This window comes from Choloepus didactylus, chromosome 6 (assembly GCF_015220235.1).
Source record: "Choloepus didactylus isolate mChoDid1 chromosome 6, mChoDid1.pri, whole genome shotgun sequence".
NCBI classification, from domain to species: Eukaryota; Metazoa; Chordata; class Mammalia; order Pilosa; family Megalonychidae; genus Choloepus; species Choloepus didactylus.
The window spans coordinates 14,037,323-14,064,361 of NC_051312.1; the positions used below are offsets into that span (position 1 = coordinate 14,037,323).

A 27,039-nucleotide genomic window follows, 5' to 3' on the forward strand; every position below is an offset into this window, starting at 1 on the left:
GGCAGTGCGTGTGACGCCGGCGGCGGTGGGGGCGGGACCTGAGACCGAGAGCGGTTCGCGCGCTTCGGGCCTAGTCCGGACTCGCCGACGCCATATTCTCGGTAACGGGGGCGCGCGGCCAGGGGCCGGCGGGGCCGGAAGAGGGGTCGGGGCCGGCGCTGAGGCGGGGAGGGGGTCGGTTGAGCCTGGGGCGTCCGGAGCCGGAGGGCAGAGGGCGGCGCGGGGCTTTGAGGGAGGTGGCCGAGGACGCCGGGCCCGGTTTGTGGGAAGGGAGCGGGGCGGGCCTAGCCGGAGGGCGAGGACTCGGCCCGGATGGGGAAACGAGGCGACTGGAGGCGGTGCGGATCCGGGCGGAGCTCCCAGGCCCACAGGGGCTCTGGCCGGGCCCACCTCGGGGCCTAGGCAGGTGTGGTGGGCTGGGGCTGAGAGCTTCGCCGCGGTCGTCCTTCGCAGCGTAGCCCGAGGGCCCTCAGGAGCTGAGGCCTGGACTTCCCCGTCGCGCCACAGACGGCTGCGGCGCAATTCGAGTCGGGCCCCAGGGTGATGGGCAGCTCGCCCCGCGAGCCGGGCGGCCTGGGAGAGCGGGGAGGGGGATCGGGGGGGCGGTGCGAGGCCGGGGGCGGGGCGGGTGGGGCCGAGCTTGGGCTGCCGGGATGCTGCGTCTCTGGAGACGGGAGGTTGGCAAGCATTGGACTCCTCCCAGCCCAGGACCCTTCTGCTTTCTAACTCTTACTCTTTTCTGGATATCGCAGTGTCATCTTTTTTACTTCGTCTGTTCTCCGAACTCGCGATTTTCCTTCTGGAGCCATGTCTGAAGGGGTGGACTTGATTGATATATACGCTGACGAGGAATTTAATCAGGTGAGGAGTCATCAGGAGCATTGTGCTTTTTCTCCATCAGCTAAGGAATCACTTCCAGCAAACTTACAGGGCTTCCAAGCTGTGCTGGTCCTTAAGGACCTGCTAAGCCTGAACACTCCTATCAGGTTTAAACTTTTCTCTTTAGCAGAGACCTTAAAAAGTACTGAACATTCCGCTCTATATTCATTTGAGCCTCCAGGCTTAATTTTAAAGAGTTTAAGAGCAAATAAAAATTCAGGTTTAATTGAATGGTGAATTAACCTGTGGAACTTGCTCCCTCAGGAAGCCAAAGTTGGAGGTACTTCTCAATGACTAACCACACTTAAAAATCAGAATTATGTTTGCTGCAGTATTCATGAGGATGATTTTGAACGATTTTCCATTCTCACAAACTGCAATTGGAAAAAGAGGTAGTCCCACCCCTCCATAGGGTGGTACAAAGGCGCAGTATAAAACGTTTTATTTCATCTCTCTTTCAGTTGTTTTACATTTTACTTCATTAAGTGTCTTGGCTTCATTCTTGAGAAGTCCATAGGCATTTTGGTGTAGTAAATTTTATTCATGAACCTTATCGTTTCTAGGGGGAGAACAGGTAAAGATGTTGAACTCACTAGTTGAAAAGCAGGTATACACTCATGCACCTATCGTAAGCTGAGTTTGTTGGTTTGTTAATGTTGATATATTGAAGAACGGTATACAAAAATATCTTCTCTCTAAAAAGGATACTTTTAAGTGCATTTTGGTTTTGAAATCTTGAAGTCCAAATCTCAAGAATGTTTTGAAGTCTCTACTTAAAGTTTACTAATATCTTGCCTGGTTTATTTTCAGCACCGTTCTACTTGGGTAAGCTGGTTTTTCTGTGGACGTCTTCCAGTTAGTTCACATAAAGACCTGAAAAGAGGAGAAAAGAATAATAGAGGAGGGAAGTGGCCTGGTTGGACTCTGACTTTGATGTGAGGGAGCAGGAGAGGTTGATAAATGCCATTATTTTCACTTGACTTAATTTTGTATCTTTTAAAAAGTACTGCATTGTTGTTGTTTTTTTTTTTAATTATTAATAATTCTAAACTTATAGGGCAGTTGCAAAAATAATACAAGACTCATTCAGAGAATTCCAGCATACTCACAGATACCCAGATCCACCAATTTTAACATTTTGACACCTTTGCCTTGTCATTTTGTTATCTACCTATTTATATATGTATTTTCTGAACATTTCAGAGCAGGTTGCATGTCATAGTCCTTGAACACATGATTCTTCCATGTGCATTTCCTATGAACAAGGATATTCACTTACATAATCATCTTCAATGCAGTTATCAGGTTCAAGAAATTTAATAAAGCTTGCATTCTGTATTTTAATTTTTTCTTATGTCCCAGTGTTGCCCTTTTTCTTTTTAAAAATTTTTTTTTGTCTTATTTAGTAATGCCCTTTTGAGTCTTTTCTCCATTTTTAGATCACATACAGTATCATGATTGTATTTAAATGTTGTTGTCTCTTTAGTTTTTTCTTTTTCTTTTTTTTTTAAATTGTGGAAACATATTACAACATAAATTGTCCAATCCCAGCCTCTCCTAAGCATACCATTCAGTGGGGTTAATCATATTCTCAGTGTTGCAGTACCCTCACCATCTATTATTATAACTTTCTCTTCTTCCCAAACACAAATCTAACTCTCATTTTACATTATCTCCTCCTTGCTTCTGCCTCCCACCTCTGGTAATCTACACTACTTTCTGTTTCTATAAGTCTGCATATTCTCATGACACTTTGTTTGTAGTTATTAATGGACTTAAATTTAACATTCTAAATCTGTAACAATCTCTTTTGTTTGATACCTACTTAATAACATCACTAGCATACATAAACTATGTTACTATATTTCTTTGTCACAAATTACGTGTTCATACATTATGAGTACCAAACCTTTGATTTATCATTACATTTCATGCATTTACCATTTAAATTCTGTAGGAAGTATAAAAAGTGAATTTACAAAAATCCAATTATTACTACTATCTATATTTACCATGTCATTTTTATTGGTGATCTTTATTTCTTAATGTGGCTTCAGTCAGTTGTCTAGCGACATTTCCTTTTAACCTGCAGAACCCCCTTTAGCATTTTTTCTAGAGCCAGTTCTAGTAGTGATGAAGTCCTTCAGCTTTTGTTTATCAGGGAATGTCTTAATTACTCCCTCAATTTTGAAAGACAGTTTTGCTGGATACAGAATTCTTGGTTGGCAGTTTTTTGCTTTCAGCATTTTAAAGATGTCATCTCACTGCTATCTTACATCCTTTGTATGTGACACATTGCTTCTCTCTTGTGGCTGTCAGAATTCTCTGATCTTTGGCATTCAACTGTAACATGGCCTAATGTGGATCTAGTTGGATTTATCCTATTTGGAGTTTGTTGAACATCTTGAATGAGTATCTTCTTATCTTTCACTAAATTTGGGAAGTGTTCAGCCATTTTTTCTTTAAATATTTTCTGCCGCTTCTCACGACATGTATATTAGTACACTTGGTGGTGACCCCATGGGTTCTTCAGGCTCTGTTCACTCTTCATTCTTTCTTCTTTCTGCTTTTCAGACTGGATGATTTTCTGTTGTCTTATATTCCAGTCCATTGATTCTTTTTTCTGCAGCTCCAATCTCCTGTTGAATCCCTCTAGGGAATTTTTGATTTCTGGTCCTCAATTCTGTTTGGTTCCTTTTCATAATTTCCGTCTCTCTATTGATATTCTTCTTGTTTTCTTCTATTGTTTTCTTGATTACTTTTAGTTTTTTGTTCGTGTTTTCCCTTAGCTCTTTGAGCATATTTAGGACCATTTTTAAAAAGGCTTTGTCTGGAATATCCCAGGTCTGGTCTTCCTCATTGATAGTTTCTAATGCTTTAATTTCCTTTGCCTGGGCCATCACTTCCTATTTCTTTGTATGTTTTCTAATCTTGTTCAAACCTGGACATTTTGATACTTTAATGTGTTATCACTAGAATTTGTATTCTGAGGCATCCATTTCTTAGTCTTGGATCCAGCTAGCATTGTGACAGAGTTTTTCTTAAATGCCAGGAGCTAACAAGGAAAAAAGAAGATGAAAAGAAGAAAATAACTTTACCAGTCTTTGCAGATTAACCTGTGCATTGGTTCTTCTGAGCTTATCCATATAGAATGTTTAGAGAATAGCTCCAGGCCAATGCACAGGGGCCTCCCTGATCAATTGCATTTTGTGTCTTGGAGCATGCACAAGTAGCCCCAGGAATTCCCTCTTTTCAGTGGTTGGGAATGTTCCTTCTTCCTTAGGAAACCGTCTTCCTTGTGGGCCCGGGCACTGCACTCTAAGTCCTATAGCCAGCAATCCCTTACCCTAGACAGCACTACCTGATTGCTCTCACATAGCATTCTGCCTTGGATGAGTTGATTTCTACATATGGGGCAAGTTCTGGGATAGCAGATGCCTCAAGCCACACCAGACAGATTGGGCCAGATACTCATGTTTCCCAGTATGTGCACGAGGGTTAGTCTGTTCCCTCTGGAATGGGACCAGGGATCCTCACTGGGAGCACAGGCTGGCTCTGCTGGGCAGGTGAGGAAATGGGAGAGGTGCCAGCCAGAGCACCATGAGATCCTACAGCTTTTAGGTGACTTTTTCTTATTAAGCACTTGCCTTATTACTGTAACTTTAACTGTTGTTTAACTGTTGTTCTGGTTTGCTAATGCTGCCGTTATGCCAAATACCAGAAAGGGGATTTATTAGGTTACATATTTACAGTTCTAAGGCCATAAAAGTTTGCAAACTAAGGCATCAAGAAGAGGATACCTTCACTGAAGAAGAGCCAGTGGCGTGTGGAGCACCTCTGTCAGCTGGGAAGGTACATGGTTGGCGTCTACTGGTCCTTTGCTCCTGGGTTGTGTTTAAAAATGGCTCTCTCCAAAATGTCTCTGGGCTTCTGTCTGTCTTAGCTTCTCTCAGCTCTCTGCTTTGTTCTCCTGGGGCATGTCTCTCTAAGCTTCTGGGAGTCCTCTCTTAGCTTCTCTAGGGCAATCTCTGGGCTTCATCTCTTAGCTTAGCATCTCCAGATGTCCTTGTATCTGCATCTCCAAGCAATTCCAAGCATCTGGGTCTGTGTTGGCTCTTAGCTTCTCTCCAAAATATCCCTCTCAGCTTCTCTGAGCTCCTCTCAGTGAGCTCTCTGAAAGGATTCCAATGATCTAATGAAGACCCACCCAGAATGGGTGGGGTCACAGCTCCATGGAAATAATTTAATCAGAGGTCTCATCCACCACAGTTGGGTGAGTCACATTTCCATGGAAACACTCAACCAGAAGCTTCCAGCCAAGAAGATCGGATTAAAAGATGGCTCTTCTGGGATCCTTAACAGTTTCAAACTTGCACAACTGTTGTCTGGAGTTTTTAGAAAGATGTTTCTGCATGTTCTTGCTGGTGTTCAAAGCTTGCAGGATTGGGGGGACAGAGCCCTGAAGTGTTTTTCTTGATCAGGGTTATTGCTTCAGTATGGCTTTTTAACATAGATATTTTAACACAGATATTACAGAAAAAGTAATGAGAATGGTGCACTTGTCTCCTTGTAATCCTTATACAGCTTCAACAAGTACACTTGTTAATAGTAGTTTTACCTTATTTCCTCGGGCAAACTAGAGTCATGTATACTTCTGTTTGTCTTAGATACATGAAAAATTGCTTTTACCTCAAACAAATCAAAGAATTTTGGGTAGAAGCAAAAAATTATTAATTTTGTTCTAAAACATTGTTTTCTTGAGGTTTACATATTCCTTTGATTCATCAGACTTACACTTTTTGCAAATTATGTTTTTTTTAACAAATCAAGAAAAGATTCCCTTAGATTCCCTCTATTATCAGAGATGCTTTTTTCACTTAATAACTTCCTCATCTGTGGGTTGATAACAATGCTACTGGTTTGCTTTGGGTAATAGATACAGTAGGATCCTTGATCGCAGGTCTAGCCACATTTGGTCTGAAAAATATTAGATTTCATAACTGTAATTCCCTAAGCAATATAACTTGCAGGCCAAAGACAGGACACAGCCTTGTCCAAACCTCACTGCTCTTTCAGGGTAGAAATTAATGACTGCAACAGTTTGTTCTATGGTCTTTACGATTGAAAAGGATCTTTTGGAGTCTTAAGATAGGCCGGAGATGGTACATGGAACCCAATAGACATTTATACCAAACAGGCAGTATTTGATGCTGGAGAAGCTGGAGAAAATGTAGATTTGGAGGAGGTGGGGGGGAGGGTTACTTTCCCCCACACATAAGTAAGTTAATTTTTGGCAAAGCGGGTTTTAGTGTAACCTGGAAACTACTTTCTAGCTAGGATTTCTAGAAGTAGGTTTAGATTGAGGCCAGCCAGTATAGATTGAGTTCGAGAGTGGTTTAAGAATGGTGTTGATTCACCCCCGGCTGGCCCATGTGCAAGAGTTCCCCTCATGTGCCCTTTGGTTCCCTGGGAAAATTGATGGAGCACTGTGATGCTGACTCCCTGATCTCTTACAACATGTACTGCAAAAGCCTCTTTTACAGAACTGCTTTATACCTGTTACAGCAGAATTCCTGGGGTTCACAACTACTCTCTTGGGATGGGGTAGAGAACTCTGGAAAGGTGGTTAGAGGTAGCTGCTCTGCTCAGTGTTTTGTCTTTGTTCCTTCTTGTGCTGAAAACAAAGTATGCCCAGTTCCCTTTCTTACTTCCATCAGCTAGTATTTATTGATCTACCTCTGTTTGCCAGGCACTGTGCCGGGGAGGTAAAAAGGGGGAAAAATGGGTCTCTCTACTCAGATTCCAGTCTGTTTGATGAAGGCAGTGCACAGTGATAGTGCAGAATAACAAGTACAGTATTCAGAAAAAGAGGGTGTGAGATGAGAACTGAGGAAATGATAATTTCAGAGCCAAAAAATTTGAACCTAGGTTACAATTAAAAGAAACATAATGGAATTAAGTAGATGGGTTTGAGAAAAATAAATCCTATGCCATTACTTCCCTCAGTTATCCTCGGGGCTAGAGGATAGGAACATTGAGCATACAGGTAGGGAAGATCTTACTGAAATTTAAATTCAGGATCATGCAAGTTCTCTTGTTTAATAAGCAAAAAACTTTGTGAGATAACCACAGAGTTACTAAACACAAAATTCTTCTGGGATATTCATTCATTATTAAATACATACATCCTATTTAATTTCCCTGGAATGAGTGAAACCTTTAATGTCAACGCATGTTAAACATATTTCTCATTTCAGTTACAGAATTAGGTTTTTCCTTGACCTAATCCATCACTGTGTAAACTACCGACTCATTTGGTAATCAGAAGAACCTCAGGCCCTTATCTCTTTATCTGTATTACCAGCTGAATTAAAATGAATTAGTGGTAGTAGATTTCAATCCAAACATAACTTGACATCTTGTCTTTTCAATAGAATTCTCAATAGTGTGTTTTCAATAGAACCCTCAATAGGTCTACATGTGTATTAGAACAGTTACCGGCAGATTCTTTGAACTGAGATTCTGTGGCCCAGAAAGACCATTTGAATCTTTTCACAATTTTGTGTTCATCCTTTTGTTATTCTTAAAATGGTTATCATATACGAACGTCCTCCAGAATGAGTCTGTCATATTCTCTTAAGAGACTCTGAAAGAGTGGATTGATTGCCTAGACTTCTAGTATGAAAGATTGCCTTGTGATGTATTTGGTTTCTGAACTGTCCAGATCTGTATTGTTAGTTACCATTGTCAATAGTAAATTTTGTATTACAACTTTTAGAGACACATGTATGAATCACAGATACAGCATGGAAGGAATCCCATCTTGCTTCCACTGATTATCCAAGGTGGTATGTTTCCTTACTCTCTCTTAAGCTCCATTTAAAAATCCTTGATTCAAAACCATGCCTAACAAAGAGACTTGATATGAACTAGTGCTCTCGAAGGATTAGAGCATTGTGTTTGAGCAAGTGATTTTTGGGTCCTTTCTCTACCTTGGACCACAAAGACAGACCACTATATCTGGTACTTGAATAGATAAGTGGTTTGGCTAGAGTTCTGAGGATTTGAGATATAAGATCTGTGAACTATGCAGTGTGGATTACTTACTTAGAAAATGTGAAGTTATTTGCCCTAGCTGATTTCACTTTAATCAGTTTATTATCCACCCTGTGCTCTCAAGTGTTAGCTTCTCTCCTCATTCTTCCCACATTAACTTTTTCCTGCAAGGTCTGTAAAGGTTGACTACCAGTGCTTATGTGCCTCACTGATTCCTTTTCTTGTTTTTAAGGTGTCCCTAATAATTTACCCTCTTTTACCATTCCCTTTCTGATTATATTTTTACAAGATATAAGCCCTCTTCTTGTGGGATTTTTTGAGTATTCATAACATCTGAAATTATTTACATGCTATAGGAAGTTTTGGTATAGGTAGAATCCTATCATTATCAGGCCCTTATCTCTTTATCCGTATTACCAGCTGAACTAAAATGAATTAATAGTAGCAGATTTCAATCCAAACGTAACAACACCTTGTTTTTTCAATAGAATTCTCAATAGTGTGTTTTCAATAGAACACTCAAAAAGTCTACAGTGATCCAAGATCATTACCTTAGTGTGTGTTTTTTCCTTTGTACTTAAGATAAACTGAGAAACTAGAAGACTGTTTGCAAAGATTTGTGATAGTAAGATTTAAAAAGATATAAAAATGAATTTTGTATTGAATCTCAAGTCTCATCTCAGAATCAGTAGTTCTTGTGATGGTATTGGGGAGAGAAAATTATCACTGGAGCTACCTGTCCTGAATTGTGTTAGAGCAACTGTTTCTTCATGGAGTTAAACAAGTTACCAAACTTAGGTTCCCCCTTTATTCCCTCTTTTAAAAGAAAGCAATGAAATGAGCTGTGGTTTCCTTGAAACACTTTAAACTTCTGTGAATACATCATCTCTTGTAATTTTGGCAGCATCATTCTTTAGCACTGCTTAAATGCTTTGGAGCGTTGTCTGAAAAATTGCTTGTCTGATTCTTCAAAAGGTCTCTGAGTTGTTGACATTGCAAAGTCTGAAAAATTAAAGTCCCTTTATAGTAGGTCTTACAGTTTTAGGGGGGTTTGGTATATAATAATGTGTCACACTGGCAAAAGTTAAATTTTATACATCTTCCAGAATACACAATTATGTTCTAAATGCTTACTGTGACGCAGTTTATGATACGGGTTCTTGTCCTGTTTTCTGAACCTTATACTTTAGAGAACTTTTATTGTTTCTTTTTGTATACCATTGAACATCTCTGGTATTGTTCAAAGATGCCTTTTATATAAATAACATGATAATGTTTTAGGTCTGAATTTCATCTGAATGTCATTTGAGGAAAGGACCTTAGAAGGGTGAAGGAAAAAAATAATTATTCCCTTCCCTTTTATTGCTTTTTATGTTTCTTTTACAGTTATTAGAAAGTTGGGATTGTGTAATATGAGCTTTAGAGCTTTCCTGAATCACTTTTATAAATCAGAGCTCAAACCAGTAACTGCCAATCTTCTTTGGCATTTTAGTACCCATTTTAACACACTTTTTTCATTTTCTATTTCTAGATAAATATACTCAATTTTTTATTAAAAGCAGATTAAATGTTGGCTCTGAAATTTTAGTGAGTTTCATGTAATGCCTTATTTTGGAAATAGCATAAGATGTTGAAAATAATTTTCATTTAATGTGTCTTAGATGTGGTCTTAAGAAGCTGACAGCATTAATAACATAATTAGTAGCACATGCACCTCATTATATTTTTAGTTTGCTTGCTTGATCATTATGCATCTTGATTCTCAGCAGTGGCTAAAGCCAGAAACATCACAGACCACTAACAGGGTTTTGGGAGAAAAACCTACATAAGTATTATTAATATTGTTTAAATGGGGAAGTTTTCCTAGAGGAGGAGAAGGAAGTTTTGTACATTATTTTACATTTTGTACATTTTACATTTTGTACATTATTTTACAAAGTATTTGTGTGAATGCTAAGAGTGAAGTAGAATAAACAGAATGAAAGGCTTGGAAACCTACCTTGATTAACCCCTCATCTTTTAGGACCCAGAGTTCAACAATACAGATCAGATTGACCTGTATGATGATGTGCTGACAGCCACCTCTCAGCCCTCAGATGACAGAAGCAGCAGCACAGAGCCACCACCTCCTGTTCGTCAGGAGCCATCTCCCAAGCCCAACAACAAGACCCCTGCAATTCTGTATACCTATAGTGGCCTGCGTAATAGACGAGCTGCTGTCTATGTAGGCAGCTTTTCCTGGGTGAGCATGGGTAACCCAAAAGGCTATGGGTGGAGTGGAGGGTGAGTACTGGAAGGTGATGGCATTTTCAGAAACCATTGTTGCACTGTTTTGTGCTCTGATGGGGTTGGATTTATTTTTCCTGGGATCAGGTTGTATTGATCTCAGAAAGAGAACTATCCTGAGGATGTACTGGTGCCAAAGAAAGCAATCATTAAGTGGGTAGTTGCTTTTTCTACCATATTGTTACTGCCCCTGGCCCTTGGGCTTTATGTCTAGCAGGGTCATTGGGACGAGATTTCAGAGTGAACACCTTGAACTCTGGGTGATCATTACATGGTCCTGTGATAATGGTGGGTGATGGAGCTCAGAAACCTTGATAGCTCTAGTACATACTGGGTAGGTGGTGACTGTTGTGCAGAAATTGTTATGTAACATATTTGGGGGCTGCTGGTGGGGTTGGTTTTCCCAAACTAGGAAATGTATATACAGAGGGAAAAGTTCCTGGCAATTGTTAACTCTGACCTATCACATCAGTAATTTAAAGCTGCTGACAATCAGTTTTTGCACTGAAGACAACCAACCCTCATGGCAGTCATAATTTAAATAGGCTTTGATCTTTCAAAGATGGGGATTGGTGATGGGACGGTGGGGAGGGGTGGGGTTTTTTCTAATTCTGTATTAGGTGAGGACAATAAGAAAAGCCTATGCTAATTAAAATATTGCTGTGCTTTAGGGTTTCCTGTGGGAGGCAATGGTTGTGACTAGAATCTTAGGTTTGGGAGAAGGGTGTGGGACATTCTGGGTGGGGAGGAGGGAGTATCTGTAGCTCTTGACATTTCTTCCTTTTCCATCTTGCCGGCCCCAGTGGACCACAGACCAGCAGCTGATCCAGGTTATTCGCTCTATAGGAGTCTATGATGTGGTGGAATTGAAATTTGCAGAGAATCGAGCAAATGGCCAGTCTAAAGGGTGAGGTCTGGATTTGAGAAGCCCCTTTTAATTTGTTACCATTGGGATAACAGATCTGCTCTGCACTGTATTTTGATCCTGGTTTTTGTGTCTCCCACCTCTGCCCCAACTTCCTTCCTTTTTGGCAAACCACCTTAGAATGGGGTCCTAGCTGCAATGTAGAGGAACATCCATCCATTGACGAGCAAAGAAAACTGATTTTTAATTCCAAGTAAATCAGAAGATTATAGGCTGATGCCTTTTTGTTATTGTAGTTTATCTTTGTTTTTAGTAGTAGCACGGTATCTTGCTTTACCATTTTCCACTAAAAATGAAAGAGAATTTCGTTGTTTCTCTCTAGTAGCTCTCACTCATTTTTAATTTTTCTTCCTTAAGGTATGCTGAAGTGGTGGTAGCCTCTGAAAATTCTGTCCACAAATTGTTGGAACTTCTGCCAGGAAAAGTTCTTAATGGAGAAAAAGTGGACGTGAGGCCAGCCACCCGGCAGAACCTATCACAGTTTGAGGCACAGGCTCGGAAACGTGAGTGCGTCCGAGTTCCAAGAGGGGGTACGTGGAGACCATCTGTATGAAAGGGGGGAAGTTTGTGGGTTTGTTTTCTGTCTGTAGGCTCAGCCTACAATGTGAAGATGGGGGGGGGTGGCTGATGGTTATGGGTAGTGGCATGCTTAATAGGTTGACTAAAAAATAAGTCTAGTGTAGAAGGAGGAGGCCTGTGCTAGGAGTCATGTAGGTTTAGTGTGTAATTGGGCTCTGCCAGTAACTTTTGTGACCTTGAATAAGTCACTTAACTGCTTAGGGCCTCTTTCCCCACCTCAGATAAATACATGATGTCTAAAGTCTCTATCAACTCTAAATTTTTTGTTTCTATCTAAAACTAGGTATATGGTGAATGGGCTTAATTGTAACCCATTGTACATTATGATTTAGAAATAGTTTACATAAGAAATAGATGCCTCTTTATAAATTATCAAGAAGCAGCCACCCTAAAGTATATCTAATGTGTATAAAGATAGTTGTAAACTTACCATAAATATACATTGGAAGGGTGGTCTGCAAGGAATCTCAAAAGGAACATTGGAAAATAAGAATTGTAACCATGTTTCTCCAGCATTATCCAGGGAAGAGTACTCTTTTGATTACCAAATATTTTAGTCTGCTTGGTAAGTATATCCGATTAGTAAAGAATGTTGTGTCATACTACCTTAGCTTGATGGCATCCCTCCCTTTATTCTGACTCTACTCACTAAGCAACCTTCTCATACTAATTTGGTTTCCCAACTAGGCTCTCCTGCTGGGAAGAGAATGCACTGACCAGCCGACAGGTATTCTGGTCTGCTTGGCAGTTATATTTCTCATTGTAAATTAATAAATTCTGGTTTATGAATCAGTCTCTTGTGAGTTTGGTTAGCATGAATCAGTCTCCTAGGGTCCAGTCAACCTCGGGTGTGCTGATAAAATCGAGTTTCTGAACGTGAAAAAAAAAACTGAGGACCAGACCTTGGATTGTCCTGGCCTCACAGAGTGCAGCCACCAAGCAAGGCCCTGCCTGAAACAGCCAACTGCCTTAACCTTTCTGTTACTTTTACTACAGCAGGGAGATGGCAACATTTTGTCACCTACATTCTGCCACTGTTTAGGTCCTGATCTCAAACTAGTCCCCTGTGTTAAATGGATGTATCACCCAGGTGGTAGTATGAGCACTTCTGTTGCAGAGGAATAATTATTCTTTAACTAGATTGAGAGTCTAGATGGATATGTGAGCTGCCGTTGTTCTGGGTTAGAAGGCACACATTTCTGGACAACTTGAATTTTCAAGTCCCTTCTGTTTCAGTCTTTTGATAATTTAACCCTTTTCTGACTTTTTCTGCCTGAGATGCATAATTAGCAGCTTAGTGGTAACATTTCTATTCCACTTAGCTGTTAACTCCTCAGTGTTACCTCATATTGCTGAAATGATGGTGGTGACTGAATAGTATTTTTCTGCTCTGTCATGTGGATGGACTTGGGCTCTTTTAATTCACTAAGTATAGCTGCTGGGCTTCCTCTGCTTAAAAATGATTGCCACTCTTGGGACTTGTAGCCATAGATTCAAAACAGAAGATGTGGAACAGTAGCTGGGAAGGCAGTTAACTTTCAGAGGGTTACACTTGCCTTATACTTCTTTCTTCAATTTGAAAGATCTCTAGGTAGGGGCAGGTTGCCATGTGTTTGAAACACAAAGAACAAGAGTATGCTGTGACAGCACTGGCAGTGTACTGTGGTAGAGAAATCAAGATGGTTATCAAGGTGATCCATTCCACTTTATGCTTTAATCAGAAGCTGGAATTGATAAACAAGTATTAGTGTAAGAGCACTCTTCTTTCCCACCACACTTGTCTGCTAAAGGCATCTTTCTACCTGCATGACTTCCAGGGCCATGTGATGATATTCTTCTGTTGGATTCCACATTAACCAGGCTTAGAGTAGACTTAAATTGGAGAGAGGGAACAGGTGTAATCAAGGGACGTGACAATGTCAGATGCCATTTTTCCAGCTATATACAACAGGTTTTGAGCCCCTGTTGTGCACACCTACCAGCATGCTATGATAGTGTTCCCTTCCTGTAGGCTGTTCTGTGGGGCAGAGAGTCTGGGCCATCAAAATGTAATGGGAGTTCCCCAGATTTGAAGCATGTTTTGTACCAAGCTTTTGCTAGAAGTTCCTGCTGTTAGCTGTATACCATCTGCTCATTCTGTGGGCAGATATTTCTTGGCTTAGCTCCTGTTTTCTCTTTACCTCTCACTTACCCTCTAATGTTCTACGCTTTATGTGTCTCTTTCCCACCCTAGTTAACAATTTTGGTTTGCGGATGAAGTGTCATCCATTCCCTGCCCTTCCTCTCCTCTCCAGATTCCCTGCAAAGAGAAAATTCCAGATGGGTAGCAGGATAAAGCAGGTCAAGCAGTACTAGCTTAAGGAGGGAGGCCCTGAACTCTTACCCAGAGACGTGGAATTTCACATCAGCTTGAATCTAGCTGAGCAGCAGTAAACACAGTGCTGTTATTTTTTCATGGGTTATTAGGATCCCTCTGCATTTAAAAATAAATAAATAAATAAATGTAAGGATAAATTAAATATGTTATAAAGAACTTTAAGAGTTCTGAATGAAAAGCTTTCTTTGACCTAGAGGATTTAGGGTAGTAGTGTTTTCTAGGTTTATGTCTCAACTGAGTTGCCTCTAACCTTTTTCTCTGCAGCCAAAAAAAAAAGCAGTAGATGATTTTACCCTTTTTTTTTGAGCTGCCCCAGTATGGTGTCAGAAGATTCTTGCTGAAGGATGAACTGGTACCATGGGTATGTCTAAAGCCAGAACAGTAATATTAGTGCTGTTTTACTCCATAGGAATACCTCCACGGGCTCACTCCCGAGATTCTAGTGATTCTGCTGATGGACGCGCTACACCCTCTGAGAACCTTGTACCCTCATCTACCCGTGTGGATAAGCCTCCCAGTGTGCTGCCCTACTTCAATCGCCCTCCTTCAGCCCTCCCCCTGATGGGTCTGCCCCCACCCCCAATTCCGCCCCCACCACCTCTGTCCTCAAGCTTCGGGGTCCCACCTCCTCCTCCTGGTATCCACTACCAGCATCTCATGCCCCCTCCTCCTCGATTACCTCCTCATCTGGCTGTTCCTCCCCCTGGGGCCATCCCACCTGCCCTTCACCTCAATCCAGCCTTCTTCCCCCCACCAAATGCTACAGTGGGGCCTCCACCAGATACTTACATGAAGGCCTCTGCACCCTATAACCACCATGGCAGGTAAGGATTGTCTTGTTCCTTTCAGTTCTGAGCCAGATATAGTAGTGTAGACTGGGTTAAGCATTTTGTTCTCCCCGAGGAAGGAAACACTGAATCCCTGTGCTTTCCTTAGGGGGATCTCTGTTGTCATAGTCTTGAGTCCTGGGAAATAATTCACCGTCTATTTGTTAGTGGTTTTACTGACTGTTTTGTTTGCCTCTTATTCACTTGCCCCAAACCATGTCCTCCATATCCTCTTTCAAGGAGTTTGAGTAAAGTGAGTGCCATAAGGGACTGCTAATGATTGCTGTGAATGTCTGGCCTTGTTGGAGCCAGTCAAAAATTACAAAAGTAAATGACAAATTCTGTCCTTGAAGAGAAGATGAACACATAAAACACAGAGCATAATCAAATAACATAGTACTATAGAGTGTAGTTAAGATAATAAGGGGTATGAACGATCAGGATTGGTATTATCTGTGTGCAGTCGAGATTCGGGCCCTCCGCCCTCCACGGTGAGTGAAGCTGAATTTGAAGAGATCATGAAGCGAAACAGAGCAATTTCCAGCAGTGCTATTTCCAAAGCGGTATCTGGAGCCAGTGCAGGTAATACATCCTTACTTTTACTGTCTTCTTACCGTTAGTTTTTCCATTGTTTTCTCATTTTCAGTGGCAAGAAGTTCAACAAGATAAAGTTGAAGCACTGTTAAGATTCTCTCAAGAATGGCATATTTTGAAGAGTAATGTGTAATCAGATTTCTTAACTTTTGGGAAGCTCCAGTGTTGCTATTTATTTAGCCTTTATCTAGACCTGCCCCCTTAAAACCAACTTAGTATCTAGAATATAATTAACAAGTAACATTTCATTGTGTTATTTGTTGTAGAATGAAATTCCTGCTTCATGGAGATCTCGATCTCAGTGGTTGATAAGTAGATGTGTAGTGAGTCCAATGCCAAGTATAGACCCTGGGTTTTTAGGAACAATGGCTCCACTAGATGATGGTTTGATACGGAGTCTGAATTATATCTGGGGTTTCTAGGCAGAGCTGATGGTCTCCACATAGCCTGTCCTAGAAGGAGGCAAGCCTTTTGAGCATTTTAAGGCATAAGCCCTTACAGCTAACTTTTTTGCCCTGCTGTCAGTATTAAGTGGGCATTGTTTTGGTTCCCAAGGGAAAAGGATATAGGAAGTTTCAAGGATCTGGTTCAAGTTTCACAGAATGGCATTAGTCATATTCAGTTCCTCACACTCTCTGAGTTTCTCATGTCTTTTCTTACATGAACATAAATAACCTGTAGTCTGTCAGATCTCCTAAGAAATAAGTTAATGCTAAACATTATCATCTATTTTCTGTCATTTCTCATCTTTGGCTGTAAAACTTGAATCCACAGAGTAAGTTAAAGACAGAAAATCTATTATCTTCCTTTTTTTTTTTCCTGCCAGAAAACCTTCATTGACAAGTGAGTGAATTTTTTTAAATTTATATATATATGTATATGTATATACTTTTTGTAACAAGTCATATATATATATATGAGTATAAAGAAAATGATCATTTCTTCTTCCCCACCAAGATAATCATAACCAAATCTCCTTTTTTGTTCTCTTTCCAGTCATTCAAACCACAAATATTTATTGAATGCCTACAAAATAGGCAAAATTCCCTATCTTTACAGAGCTGATGCCCTGGGTTTCTGGATTTCCACAGGATTGTGGAGTTCCTATTCTTGTTTCCTTGTTTCCTTGTACAGAGGAAGCTGCCAGTCCTTATTTTTACTGAACCCATTCAGATTCATGCTTTCCTTGCATTATCTTCTGTCCTTCATGTTCTTGACCCAGCTTGGAACAGCACTGTGAAAATACCCATTCCCTGACCACTATTCGTGAGCCAGGCATTGCTCATATTTGGGAAATGAAGGGGCTAATTCTTGATGGCAACATTTTTTTTTATCACATATATATTACATATATATGTTATGCATATTTATAGGTATATGCACATCTCTAATTATAGATGATATATTTGTAATATGTTTTTTGGTAATTCAGTCATAGAAATATGTAATGTTAAATGAAAGATCTCTATCCAAGGACTATCAACAAGACTACCTTTAACAGTTTAGTGTATATTTCTCCAGATTTCTTTCTGTGCAAACAATGACATATATAATTTTGATTCTTTTTACAAAAATGGTATACTGTTTTGCAACATGCTTTTTTTTTTAAATTAATATAGTCTGGCCATTTATTTTATCAGTATATAATAATTTCTAACATTTATTGAGCTGTTACTGGGTGCCTGGCACTGTGCTAATAAGCGCTTTCCATGGATTTCCATGTACCTTGTTTACATACAGATTTACCTCATATTTTTTAACGATATAATTTTCTTTAGATTGTTCATAATTTATATAGCCAGACTCTATTGAAGAAATGTTTTCTCCAGTTTTTTACCAAACAGTGCTGAAACAACCATCCTCAAACATACATAGTTGTGAACAGAAGTAGAAAATTTTTAGTAGAATTGCTGGTTCAAAAAGTATGCACATTGTTTATTTTAATAGGTGTTGTCAAAATGCCCTTGGGCGATGATGTTTATCTGGTAGTATCTGAGAGCATCTGATTTCTGAACCACTGGAATATAGTTGCTGTAGTTTTATCTGTGCTACTTCTGCCTCATCTTTGGTTCTTTGGGACAGCTGGTTACTGTTGGTTTGTGTCCTCCCGAGTTCTCTTTTTGGTCCAGTTCGTTTACTGCTTCTGCTCATCCTTGGCCTTTCCCATCCATCCTGTCAGGGGATTACAGTGACGCGATTGAGACACTGCTCACAGCCATTGCTGTTATCAAACAGTCCAGGGTCGCCAATGATGAGCGTTGCCGTGTCCTCATCTCCTCCCTTAAGGACTGTCTTCATGGCATCGAAGCTAAGTCCTACAGTGTGGGTGCCAGTGGGAGCTCTTCCAGGTGAGTTGACGATTGTTTCAGTGGCCTGCTAGCCCTAATCAGCACTCCTCCAGGGATGGGTAGAGAGTGAAAAGGAGCCTGGGCTATCAGGCAAGAGTGGACCTAGCTCACCTGTCTTTCAGGGAAAGAAATTAATCAAACACTTCCATTAATAAATATTGTAATGTCAGAAATCTGTGTTGGGTGAGGCATTGGGCTCATTTAGGAAAAAAAAAACAGACTGGTATAAATAATTAAGAACATGGGTGGTGCAGCTACACAGGCTTGGGATTTGAGTTCCAGTTCTGCTGACTACCCGTGTGACCTTGAGGAAGTAACTCAACTTCCCAACCCTCCTTTTTCTCATTTTTTAAAAAAAGAACAATAGTAGTACTTATCTTATAGATCTGCTGTAAAGATTAGGTGAAATAATACATGCAAAGCTCTTAACACCATGCCTGATACAAGTAAGAGCTCAACAGATTTAGCTGTTGTTATTTTCCAAAAAAGAGACTAGACCTCAAAGAACTAACATTCTCAGACAAATGGGCCCGTGATGGAGTAATAGAATAGTAGTTGAGACAGATATTGGAAGACACCAAAACACAAAACTCTTGGAAGGAATGTGCTAGACCCACTGAGTGAGGCTAAAGGATCTTTCTAATAGGAAAAGACATCGATCCCGGGAGAGGTCACCTAGCCGGTCCCGGGAGAGCAGCAGGAGACACCGGGACCTGCTTCATAATGAAGATCGGCATGATGATTATTTCCAAGAAAGGAACCGGGAGCACGAGAGACACCGGGATAGAGAACGGGACCGGCACCACTGAGGAAGGTGGGAAGCCCCATTCCTGGTGGATGCCCTTTTTATGAAAGAGAAATTATTGATAGTGAAGCTTTCTCTCTTCCTTTTTAAAGCAAATAAAGGGGGTGGAAGGATTTTTTGGCTTAGGTAACTACTGCAAGTTCAGGAGGGCAGATTTCCTCTTGTTTATGGAGTCTCACCCTGAGATGGAGCTAAGATTAAACAGCTTTTGCTTGATTCTTGATGGTCTTAACCTGGTATCTGAGTGAGCAGCAGCGGCATGGCATATTAACTAAGAGCACGGAGTCTGTGCTCAGGTGTCAAGAGTTTGAAGCCCTGCTGCTCCTTTTTTAAGCTATACTCTGTTCCTCAGTTTCCTCATCTATAAATGAAGATAAGAAAAAAAGCCATCCCGTTTGATTACTGAGTGTGCAGTGAGATAACCCATGTAGCACAGTTAGCACTCATAGTGCCTATCACATAGTAAGTTCTCAATAAATGTTAGCCATTATCATTATTATATTTTAACCCCACCAAACTTTCAATTTAAAAAATACTGGGAAAATTAACCAAGACAGAAAATTAAGACTGTTGCCTAGTTATCATTGTGCAACATCAATGATTTAAAAGTCTGTTTAAAAATTTTTGAAAATTAAATACTTTAGTTGGAGAGGAAAAGTGGATAAAAAATTATTGTTTATTAACTTTTAAAGATTATGTGGAGGATAATTAACCCCAAGGGAAGGATTTTTTTGTTTTAGGGGAAAAAAACTGATTGACAGCAAAGTTTTTGTTGTGTTTTGTTTTTGTTTTTATCTTAAGCAGAACAAAGGCAAGAGTATTAGGGTTACTTACATTTAACTCAAGTAATGGAAAGATTCAGTTATGGCTCAGGTTAACTTTAAGCTTGGCTGGATCCAGGGCCTCTAGCTATGACATCAGGACTTAGTCTCTCTGCATTCAGCTCTGCTTTCCTCTGTTTTCATTTTCAGGCTCTGTATTGGGGGTCTCCTGTACCTCTAGGTTAAATCCTACCAGCTTAGCAATTCTACCTTCAAAGAAAGCTTTTAGCAAATATTTGTAGTGTACAAGTAAGCAAGAGAGGTTGTTGACTCTCTTTCTCTGGAGATCTTTACAAGTAGGCTAGACTCTGACTGAGATGGTCTATTTGTGGTTCTTGAAGTCAGTTGCATGACCCAGATGACTTTGGGGTTTCTTTTTAATCCTGTGGCTGCAGACGTTACACTCTTCTATTTCACATTAAGTGCATTATGAAGACGTTCTTAGTTTTTTGCCAGTTTGGTCGGAGTAATGGTAATTGAAAAGGAGAGTGAGGGGAATGAACAGTGGTTCTGTTTGTGTGTCTTTATTGGTGTGGAGTTAGATGGGTGACTGGATGAAGAAGGGAAAAGAAACCCTCCCTACCACCTGTGAGTCCCTATAGTTGATGAGCAATAGCTAGACTGTAAATGGTTGGAAAATTCTGCAGTATTTTGCCTAGTGACAATCTGCTAGCAGATAAGAAAATATTCCTGTTACACTGTTTGTCTACTGAACTCTTGTCATTTGGCATTATCTGCAAACAACTCAAACAAGCATAGCTAGTAATTGTTTTTGTCTTCTCTTGGAGGCGGGGCAGGTGGAAAGATGAAAAGTTGCATTTTTTACTTGTCTCCCTTGTATGTTCTTAAACGTCTCATTTATTCCACAAAACCTAGAGTGCTTGACATTATTGAAATCAGGATAACCCATTTAGAATCAACAGTTAAGCTCTGGGTTCTAGATAATTCTTTCTAGATTTGGTCGAGATTTGGTCGAGATTTGGGAGGTGCCCACATATCCAGGCCAAGTGGAAAAGGACACTCAAGTGTAAATGGATCCTACCAACAGCTTTGGCTTACCAGTTCAGTTTTGAGAAATGGGCAGGAGGGGAAGTGGACTTTAGAGTAGGCCTTTGGTCCAGTGCCATCCTTTCTGTAGCAGTGTCAGCATTTCTCTTTTCTTGTTTGAGCTAGCATAATTGCTAGTATTGTTTGTGGGACCAATACCATGCCACTCCCACCCCTACCGCCCACAGTATGTGTCCTTTGGAGCTGGCTGGGATATGTAACTGTGTGTCACAAATACTGGTGACTTTGCCCCTGAGAGTCTTTTGACAGAGAAATTGTCACTGAGATCCATTGATTATCAGTACTTTGAATTGAACATCTCGATGTAAGTTTAGGTATCACTTTGCCTTGTTTCTTCTGCCTATAAAATGGAACTATTTCTTCCAGTGTGAGAGAGATTCAATTTGGATAGCTCTGAAAATCCTGTAACCCAGCAGTTATCAGAAAAGTCATCTGATGGGTGTTGACCTATATCAAGATAAGAAAAATGAACTCTGAGGCAGGTTTTCTACTTCCTTACTTTTCCTGATCACTCCCTATATGTGTTGGTTATTCTGTCTTTGTCCTGGAAAAGAACTGAATCAGATACTCAAAAAAACATTAAATTCTCACATTCTCATCCTGCAGCCTCTTTAATTCCATCTGCAGTTACCAAGTAGTGACTTCAGAGGTTTTATGTATTGGGGAGACAGTGCATAGGCCTCATTCTCTTAGAAAACTTAGCTTTATAAATGTTTAATTAGAAAATAATAGTATTTATATTGTATGAACAGGTGATCCCTGAGTAAAAAGCGGCAATAGAGCAGCAACCTTCTTTGTCCATCCTTATGTGGGGGCCACTACTGGGGCCTAGAGGCCGTTGGCCACTGCAGGGGTTTCTGGCTTCTGTCTGTTCTCAGACATTACCGCCTAAAATGTAGCCATAGACCTTTAAGAATTGTGGGCTGTCCTCTACTTCTGTTGATGTAATAGTTGCCCTCTGTATCTTGTATAGGGATAGTTCGCAAATTACATCTCTTCCAGAGTATATGTATATATTCTTTGGCGTTTGAGGATATTTTTAGGTAATCTGAGGTTTTGATTTTAGTTTTCAGCTATGCCAGTTGTCTCATTATTTTAGGACATTATCCTACTTGAGTCATTCTCACCCCATTCCTATCCTCTCATCCACTGAAAACTGAGCTTTCTGATCAATTTTGATCCATTCCAAAGATTTCAGAAACCCTACAGGTGTGAAATTGAGAAGGCACTGTTTAAATTTTTCCTTTTAGAAAATGGGACAAATACCTGCCTGCTTAGATATTTAGAAAAGCCAGTAAGGCAGAAGCTGTAACAGATTCTGAGCATCCCAAGCTTGAAAATATTTTAGTACCATTTCAGTGTGTAGAACAATTAGGCAGCATGTGGCCTTTTTTTCCCCTTAGATGACTCCTTCAGGTTTATGCCTTTTGTAAGGCCTCTTAGAGGGAAGTGCATGCAGGAAGTGAGCATTTGTTTGTGTGTAGGCTGTGTGTGCCAGTTTGAGAATTAATAGAAATTCTAAGCCTGAGTTTAATTCTCTTTTTTCCTTTTGACTTATTTCTATATTATCTGGGATCACTATCAGACTGACCAGGCCACCGCCCACAGGTGCATACTGCAACACTGGAACAAAGGCTGAGTAAAATAGGGACCTTAAGTTTGGCGGAGATGGGACTGTTGGGCAGAAGTTCTTAAACCATGTTTTTAGGTTTCGTTGTTGGCGACTACTGATTATTTTATTTCCATGCTTTCTGTTCTGGCCAGGCCAGGCCACTCCTGCTTATTGTTAGTGTCCTTCTTGGTCCCTTATCCACAGCTGCCATCTGGGGAAAGACTTAAAAGTCTCTCGAGTTTTAATACAACTTAGAATCTCTGGGTGTTTGTGTTGTAATGGATTTGGTTATATACACACTTGTTTTCTTACCATTGTACCTCCCATTTCCAGATTGTTTCCTTCCCTTTAAGGTAAGCTAAGGCTTGCTCAGAACAGATTTTCTGAAACAATATTTAAACTCACCATATTGCTGGTAGCAGCTTTTCCTGAAATGTAATAGCTTCCATACTTTCCCAGCCAAAGACTCCCCAGCTTTCAGAAATCACATTTCATTATCTGTTTTTCCCCTACCCTTAAAGTAAAATGTCATTGTTCCTTTCTCTCTTTTCACTGTAGCTTCTCTTCTAATCATTCTCTCACTACTCACAATGCCAGGGAAGCTCCTGCTTCTCTCTTTTTCAGAATATCCCAGACAATCCTGCTTCCTTTGACTTTTTCTTTCCTAGACTTACATACTCTCACTGTCTACATCCCCTACTTGTTATATTACAACCTTAGAAAATGCCAGTGTATTTCATAAAAGCCCCTATTAATCAGAAAGTACCTCTAACTTGTGTTTTCTTTCTTCTCTTCTGATATTCTCTTTGCAGGAGTCTGGTTGGAAGCAAATTTTTTTTAATGGACTTGCATCTCCTCACCTTGATCAGGACTAAAGGACGGAGGCCGCTCCACCCCTTCCCCTTCCTGTAAACCCCTAACTCCCTCCAGACACCCAGGGAATACCCTCTGCCCCACAGGATTGAAGATTGCTTGGCAGCCCTCCCAATCCTATACCTCCTGTTTGCCAGGGGAAAGAACCTAAAGACTTTATGTGGTTGGGAGGGGTGGCAGACAGGGAAAAAACACCATGTCCAGGCCCCTGGTCTCCAAAGAGAATGGTGCTTTGTCAAAGGAAACATATGAGTTTCTGATTCTCCAGGAGCAATTTGGTGGTGAGGTCGATGGGAAGACTTTTTTCCCAAAGAAAATGGATCCTCAGTGTGGGGTCTAGGAGACTGACTGGGTGTGCCAAAATATGCCTCGGGTCCTGCTCTCGGCACTAGATTTGATGGGGCCAAGAGTGTCCAAACTCCTTGCTAATGCACCACTTCTCTGTTTAACTCTTCTTTACCCTCCCAGCCCTTTGAGGAGGTTATCTGAAAACAGAAGTCATCTTAGGGAAAGCTTCCTCTGTTCTTGCTTTTCCCTCTCGCATATTGACGGTTTATTTCCCTGACCTCCCAGAGGACTTAATCCTTTCAACTCCCTGCTGCCTAGCCTCCTCAGTGGATTTGCTCCCCTTCTAAGCAGAGAAGGCCAGAAGGCCCGAGAGGTTGCTTTCTGCTGGGGAACCTGGCAGAGCCAATTACCACCCTCTGCTGCTCAGTGCTTGGTTGCCTGTACAGTAACCAGCTCTGCTAGGTGTTCTCTTTCCCAGAGGATTTTCCATTTCATACATGGAGCCCTTCCCCCACAAAGGCTGCTTCCTTGTTTTAGAGGAAGGTACTGCCACTGGGATATTGGGATGCTGGGACCTCAGCAATGAAGAACCCTTGTGATGTACCAGGAATGGGGAAGGAGGGGAATTGGGCTGGATATTGCCTACTTCTGTAGGCTTTTCTTTTCCAGGTTTGATGTAAGCATGGGCTTGCATTCCTGAGGTACATGCCTTTACCTACTGTGGGACAACCTGGCACTAGTAGGCAGGTTAAGTCACAAATCTGGTGTCTTTCCACCTTTTGACTGTTGACTTAATAGCTCCTCTCGCTCTGCCTAGAGGTACTTCCTGCCTCTGATAAGGAGTAAGAAAGAAATAGAGCCTAACTTGAATGAACTCAGTTCTGAGTTCTAAGGACCACCATTCAGGGGGCCACTTTCTACATAGGAAACGAAATTGCTTCTCCCAGAACATCCAAATTGTGATGTGGTTGCTGCTGAAGAAGGCGGCAGCAACGAGGTCCTGCAGTACCCATGGGGTGATGCCACTTCTGCATGCATCTACTGGGCATATGACATCTAAGATGAGAAGAGACGTGGCATGTGAGACCAGACATGGCATATGAGACACAGGGTCACTGGAGACACTTCTAGCTCAGAGGAGACACCGAATTTGAACCCTTCCTCTGTTCCCAGCACATTTCTGACATAGTCCTCAGTCAGTCACTGCGGGAGTACCCCCACGGTTGAAGAGGCACATTCCCTTGGGATAGAGGCTACAGGAGTAGCTTTTTCCCCATTCCCCAGCCCCATCCCCACTTCAAAACATGACACCCTGCCCAACCGGCCAAGTGTTAAGTGATGTGCTTATCCTCGAGCAGCTCCGGGTGTCTTTTTAAAATGTAGAGAAAACCACATAAGGTGACAGTTTAAGGAAAATATATATAGAATACCAGGAAAGCCGTTTACCTGGAGAATTTTTTTCTCCCCATTTTTTTTGTTTTGTTTTTACTCAATGACACAATTTTTAGTTTTATTTCCTAATAGCAAAAGGGAAAAAGAAAAAAAGAAAAAAAAAAACACCCAACCCTCAAAAGGCCAAGGCCCCGTCCCCCTGTTGTCGGTGATTTGTTTGTCTTTCTGATAGGTTGAAAATTGTGTAATAAACTTGATGACGCTGTCAATCTTTTATACTGCATTGTATTTTTTTCCTTTTGTAACAAAATATTTTTAAATAATAAATGGGGTGTGAGCTGTTGTATGGATTCTGCATTGAATAGATTTGTTGAGGTGTCTGGAGCACGGGGTATGGGGTTATGTAGAGGTTGTGGGATGAATTCTTAGCTGAAATTGCATGTTGGGCAGTGGGTCCTTCCCAGCTGTAGTTGACTGCACTAAGCCCACCTAGGAGACTAGTGCAAACCTTTGGAGGCTCTCCTTGAGATTCAGCTTTGTTCCTTAACACTCTAAACAGCCTCATTGAAGAAAACCTCCAAGTCAGCCTTTCCCTTTCAAGATTCCTAAGACTTGTTTCTCAGAGCAGATTTCCTGCCTTACACTGTTTATGTCTGATGTCTAGTTAAAGAAAGGAAGAGCCCTCTGACAGAGTTGGAAGACCTGATTGCTAGTGCCTGCCTAGTTCCACCATCTAAACATGGGCAAGCAACATAACTTCAGTTTTTTTCTTTTGTGTAAAAAAAGCTGTTCTGCCCTCCTCACGGGGATGTTTTATCAGAGATATATGTGAACATATTTTGTAAACTGAATTGCTGTCTAAGTATGAGGACATGCGATGAGAAAGCTTAGAAGTAGTATTCCTGAGGTGATCTCATTGGGATTCCAGAAAGGTTTCTTCTGGCTTTTTAAATAGCCACATGAACAAGAGGAGGAAGAGATGGTTAAAGATGAACCAGGGACTAGATGATAATGTGTGTTGGGACCAGAAAAGGAAAGATGAGTATAAGAACAAGCAACCTTTAGAAGGGAAATTGCTTATAGAGGGTCTGTGATGATGTGAAACTTAAAGGAGAGGAAGAGTAGTTTGAGTGCCTCTCAGAGTTCAGACCAGTGTTTTCACCATGGTTACCTGCTTTGCATGTTAAAATGCCTGATCCTGGGCTGAATCAATAGCTAGTTAATGTCCAGGAATCAACTTATGCCCCGGATGGTTTTTACATAAAGTATGCAGACTGCTGGTAGAGACAGAAGCAAATACATTCAATTTTATCTACGAAGCGCCATGTTGGTGTAGAAAGAAAATGAACCTGGGGTTAATGCTAGGTTTATATCCCAAACCATTTCTAAACTGAATGCCCTACATTATTTAATGTCTGAGGCACTTCTTTCTGCCTCATAGGATCATTGTGTGGGTTAAATATATTCTGCCAGGCACTTGAGTAATTAGTCCCCTAGGAGTTGCTGCCATGGTGTGGAGCCAGAAACCTGAATCTGTGTCCTGTGCTTCCTGAACTGGGCTACACCTCAGCCCACAGAAATGGTCACTGCAGTCATGACAGTGCTAGCCACAGAATATGAGTATCTGAACAGGCCTCTGCTAACTCATGACCAAGGCCTGTTTCTTGGCTCAGCCCTCTCCATTGTCCCAGAATGTTTGTGCCTCCAGGTCTGTATGAGCTATAGAGTGGCTTCCTTGGCAATCTAGGGAGCCTGGCCTCTGGCCATGTTAACCCTGAAAGACAACTGCAGTGGTTCCCATCCTCCACTGCCTAGGTTTCTGTTTTATGTTCTTTCTGGTGTGACTGACTACATCCATTCAGGTGGCTCCAACAAGCATCAGGAAGAGTGAAAGTTTGTGGAGCCGCCCACAAGAAGCATAACAACGCACCAAGTGTCCACATAACCATAAAGGGAATGATGAGGTCCTATACCTCATCTAGCCTCATTTTTCAACCATGTCTCTTCATCCACAAGGGGTACCTATTGAGAAATGGAATTTACTTGATACAGACTGAGACTCATAAGACGTAGTTTCTAGCTCCATTAGGAACCGATTGTGATGCTGGCTCTGCTACTCCATTTCTAAGCCTTAAAGTGGGGGATGAGATTTAGTTGATCTGTAAGGCCCCTTTCAATTCTAACATTTGGATTTTATAAGCCATCTCTCAACTTCCAACTGAGCCTTCCATTCACTTATCTGTGTTGCTGGGTAACTTAACTGCTGAACCTCTAAATGAACTAGGGAGACCATGGAGTATGGGTTCCTC

The 27,039-nt window shown here is 41.1% G+C and overlaps 1 protein-coding gene across 4 annotated transcripts; it reads left to right on the forward strand.

Moving 5' to 3' along the window:
* Positions 1 to 2: 2 nt before the first annotated feature.
* On the forward strand, positions 3 to 25,073 carry CPSF7 (cleavage and polyadenylation specific factor 7). 4 transcript variants are annotated; one of them, XM_037838238.1, is made up of 11 exons: positions 4 to 101; positions 753 to 861; positions 9,959 to 10,177; positions 11,025 to 11,128; positions 11,504 to 11,676; positions 14,512 to 14,667; positions 14,869 to 14,926; positions 15,393 to 15,511; positions 17,703 to 17,871; positions 18,518 to 18,685; positions 22,990 to 25,073. In XM_037838238.1, the coding sequence occupies exons 2-10, from the start codon at positions 808 to 810 to the stop codon at positions 18,678 to 18,680; spliced, it is 1,215 nt and encodes a 404-aa protein (XP_037694166.1). In that variant the 5' UTR covers positions 4 to 101; positions 753 to 807; the 3' UTR covers positions 18,681 to 18,685; positions 22,990 to 25,073. The 4 variants fall into 4 exon arrangements, with proteins under 4 accessions (XP_037694165.1, XP_037694166.1, XP_037694163.1 ...); XM_037838237.1 differs by having other exon boundaries at positions 3 to 101; positions 11,504 to 11,649; positions 14,512 to 14,926; XM_037838235.1 differs by having other exon boundaries at positions 14,512 to 14,926.
* Positions 25,074 to 27,039: the final 1,966 nt, after the last annotated feature.

Coding starts and splice junctions, on each gene's coding strand:
- CPSF7 (XM_037838235.1), top strand. CDS start 808: ATGTCTGAAGGGGTGGACTTGATTGATATATACGCTGACGAGGAATTT. Junction 862..9,958: donor CTGACGAGGAATTTAATCAG/GTGAGGAGTCAT, acceptor CTCATCTTTTAG/GACCCAGAGTTCAACAATAC. Junction 10,178..11,024: donor ATGTAGGCAGCTTTTCCTGG/GTGAGCATGGGT, acceptor TGCCGGCCCCAG/TGGACCACAGACCAGCAGCT.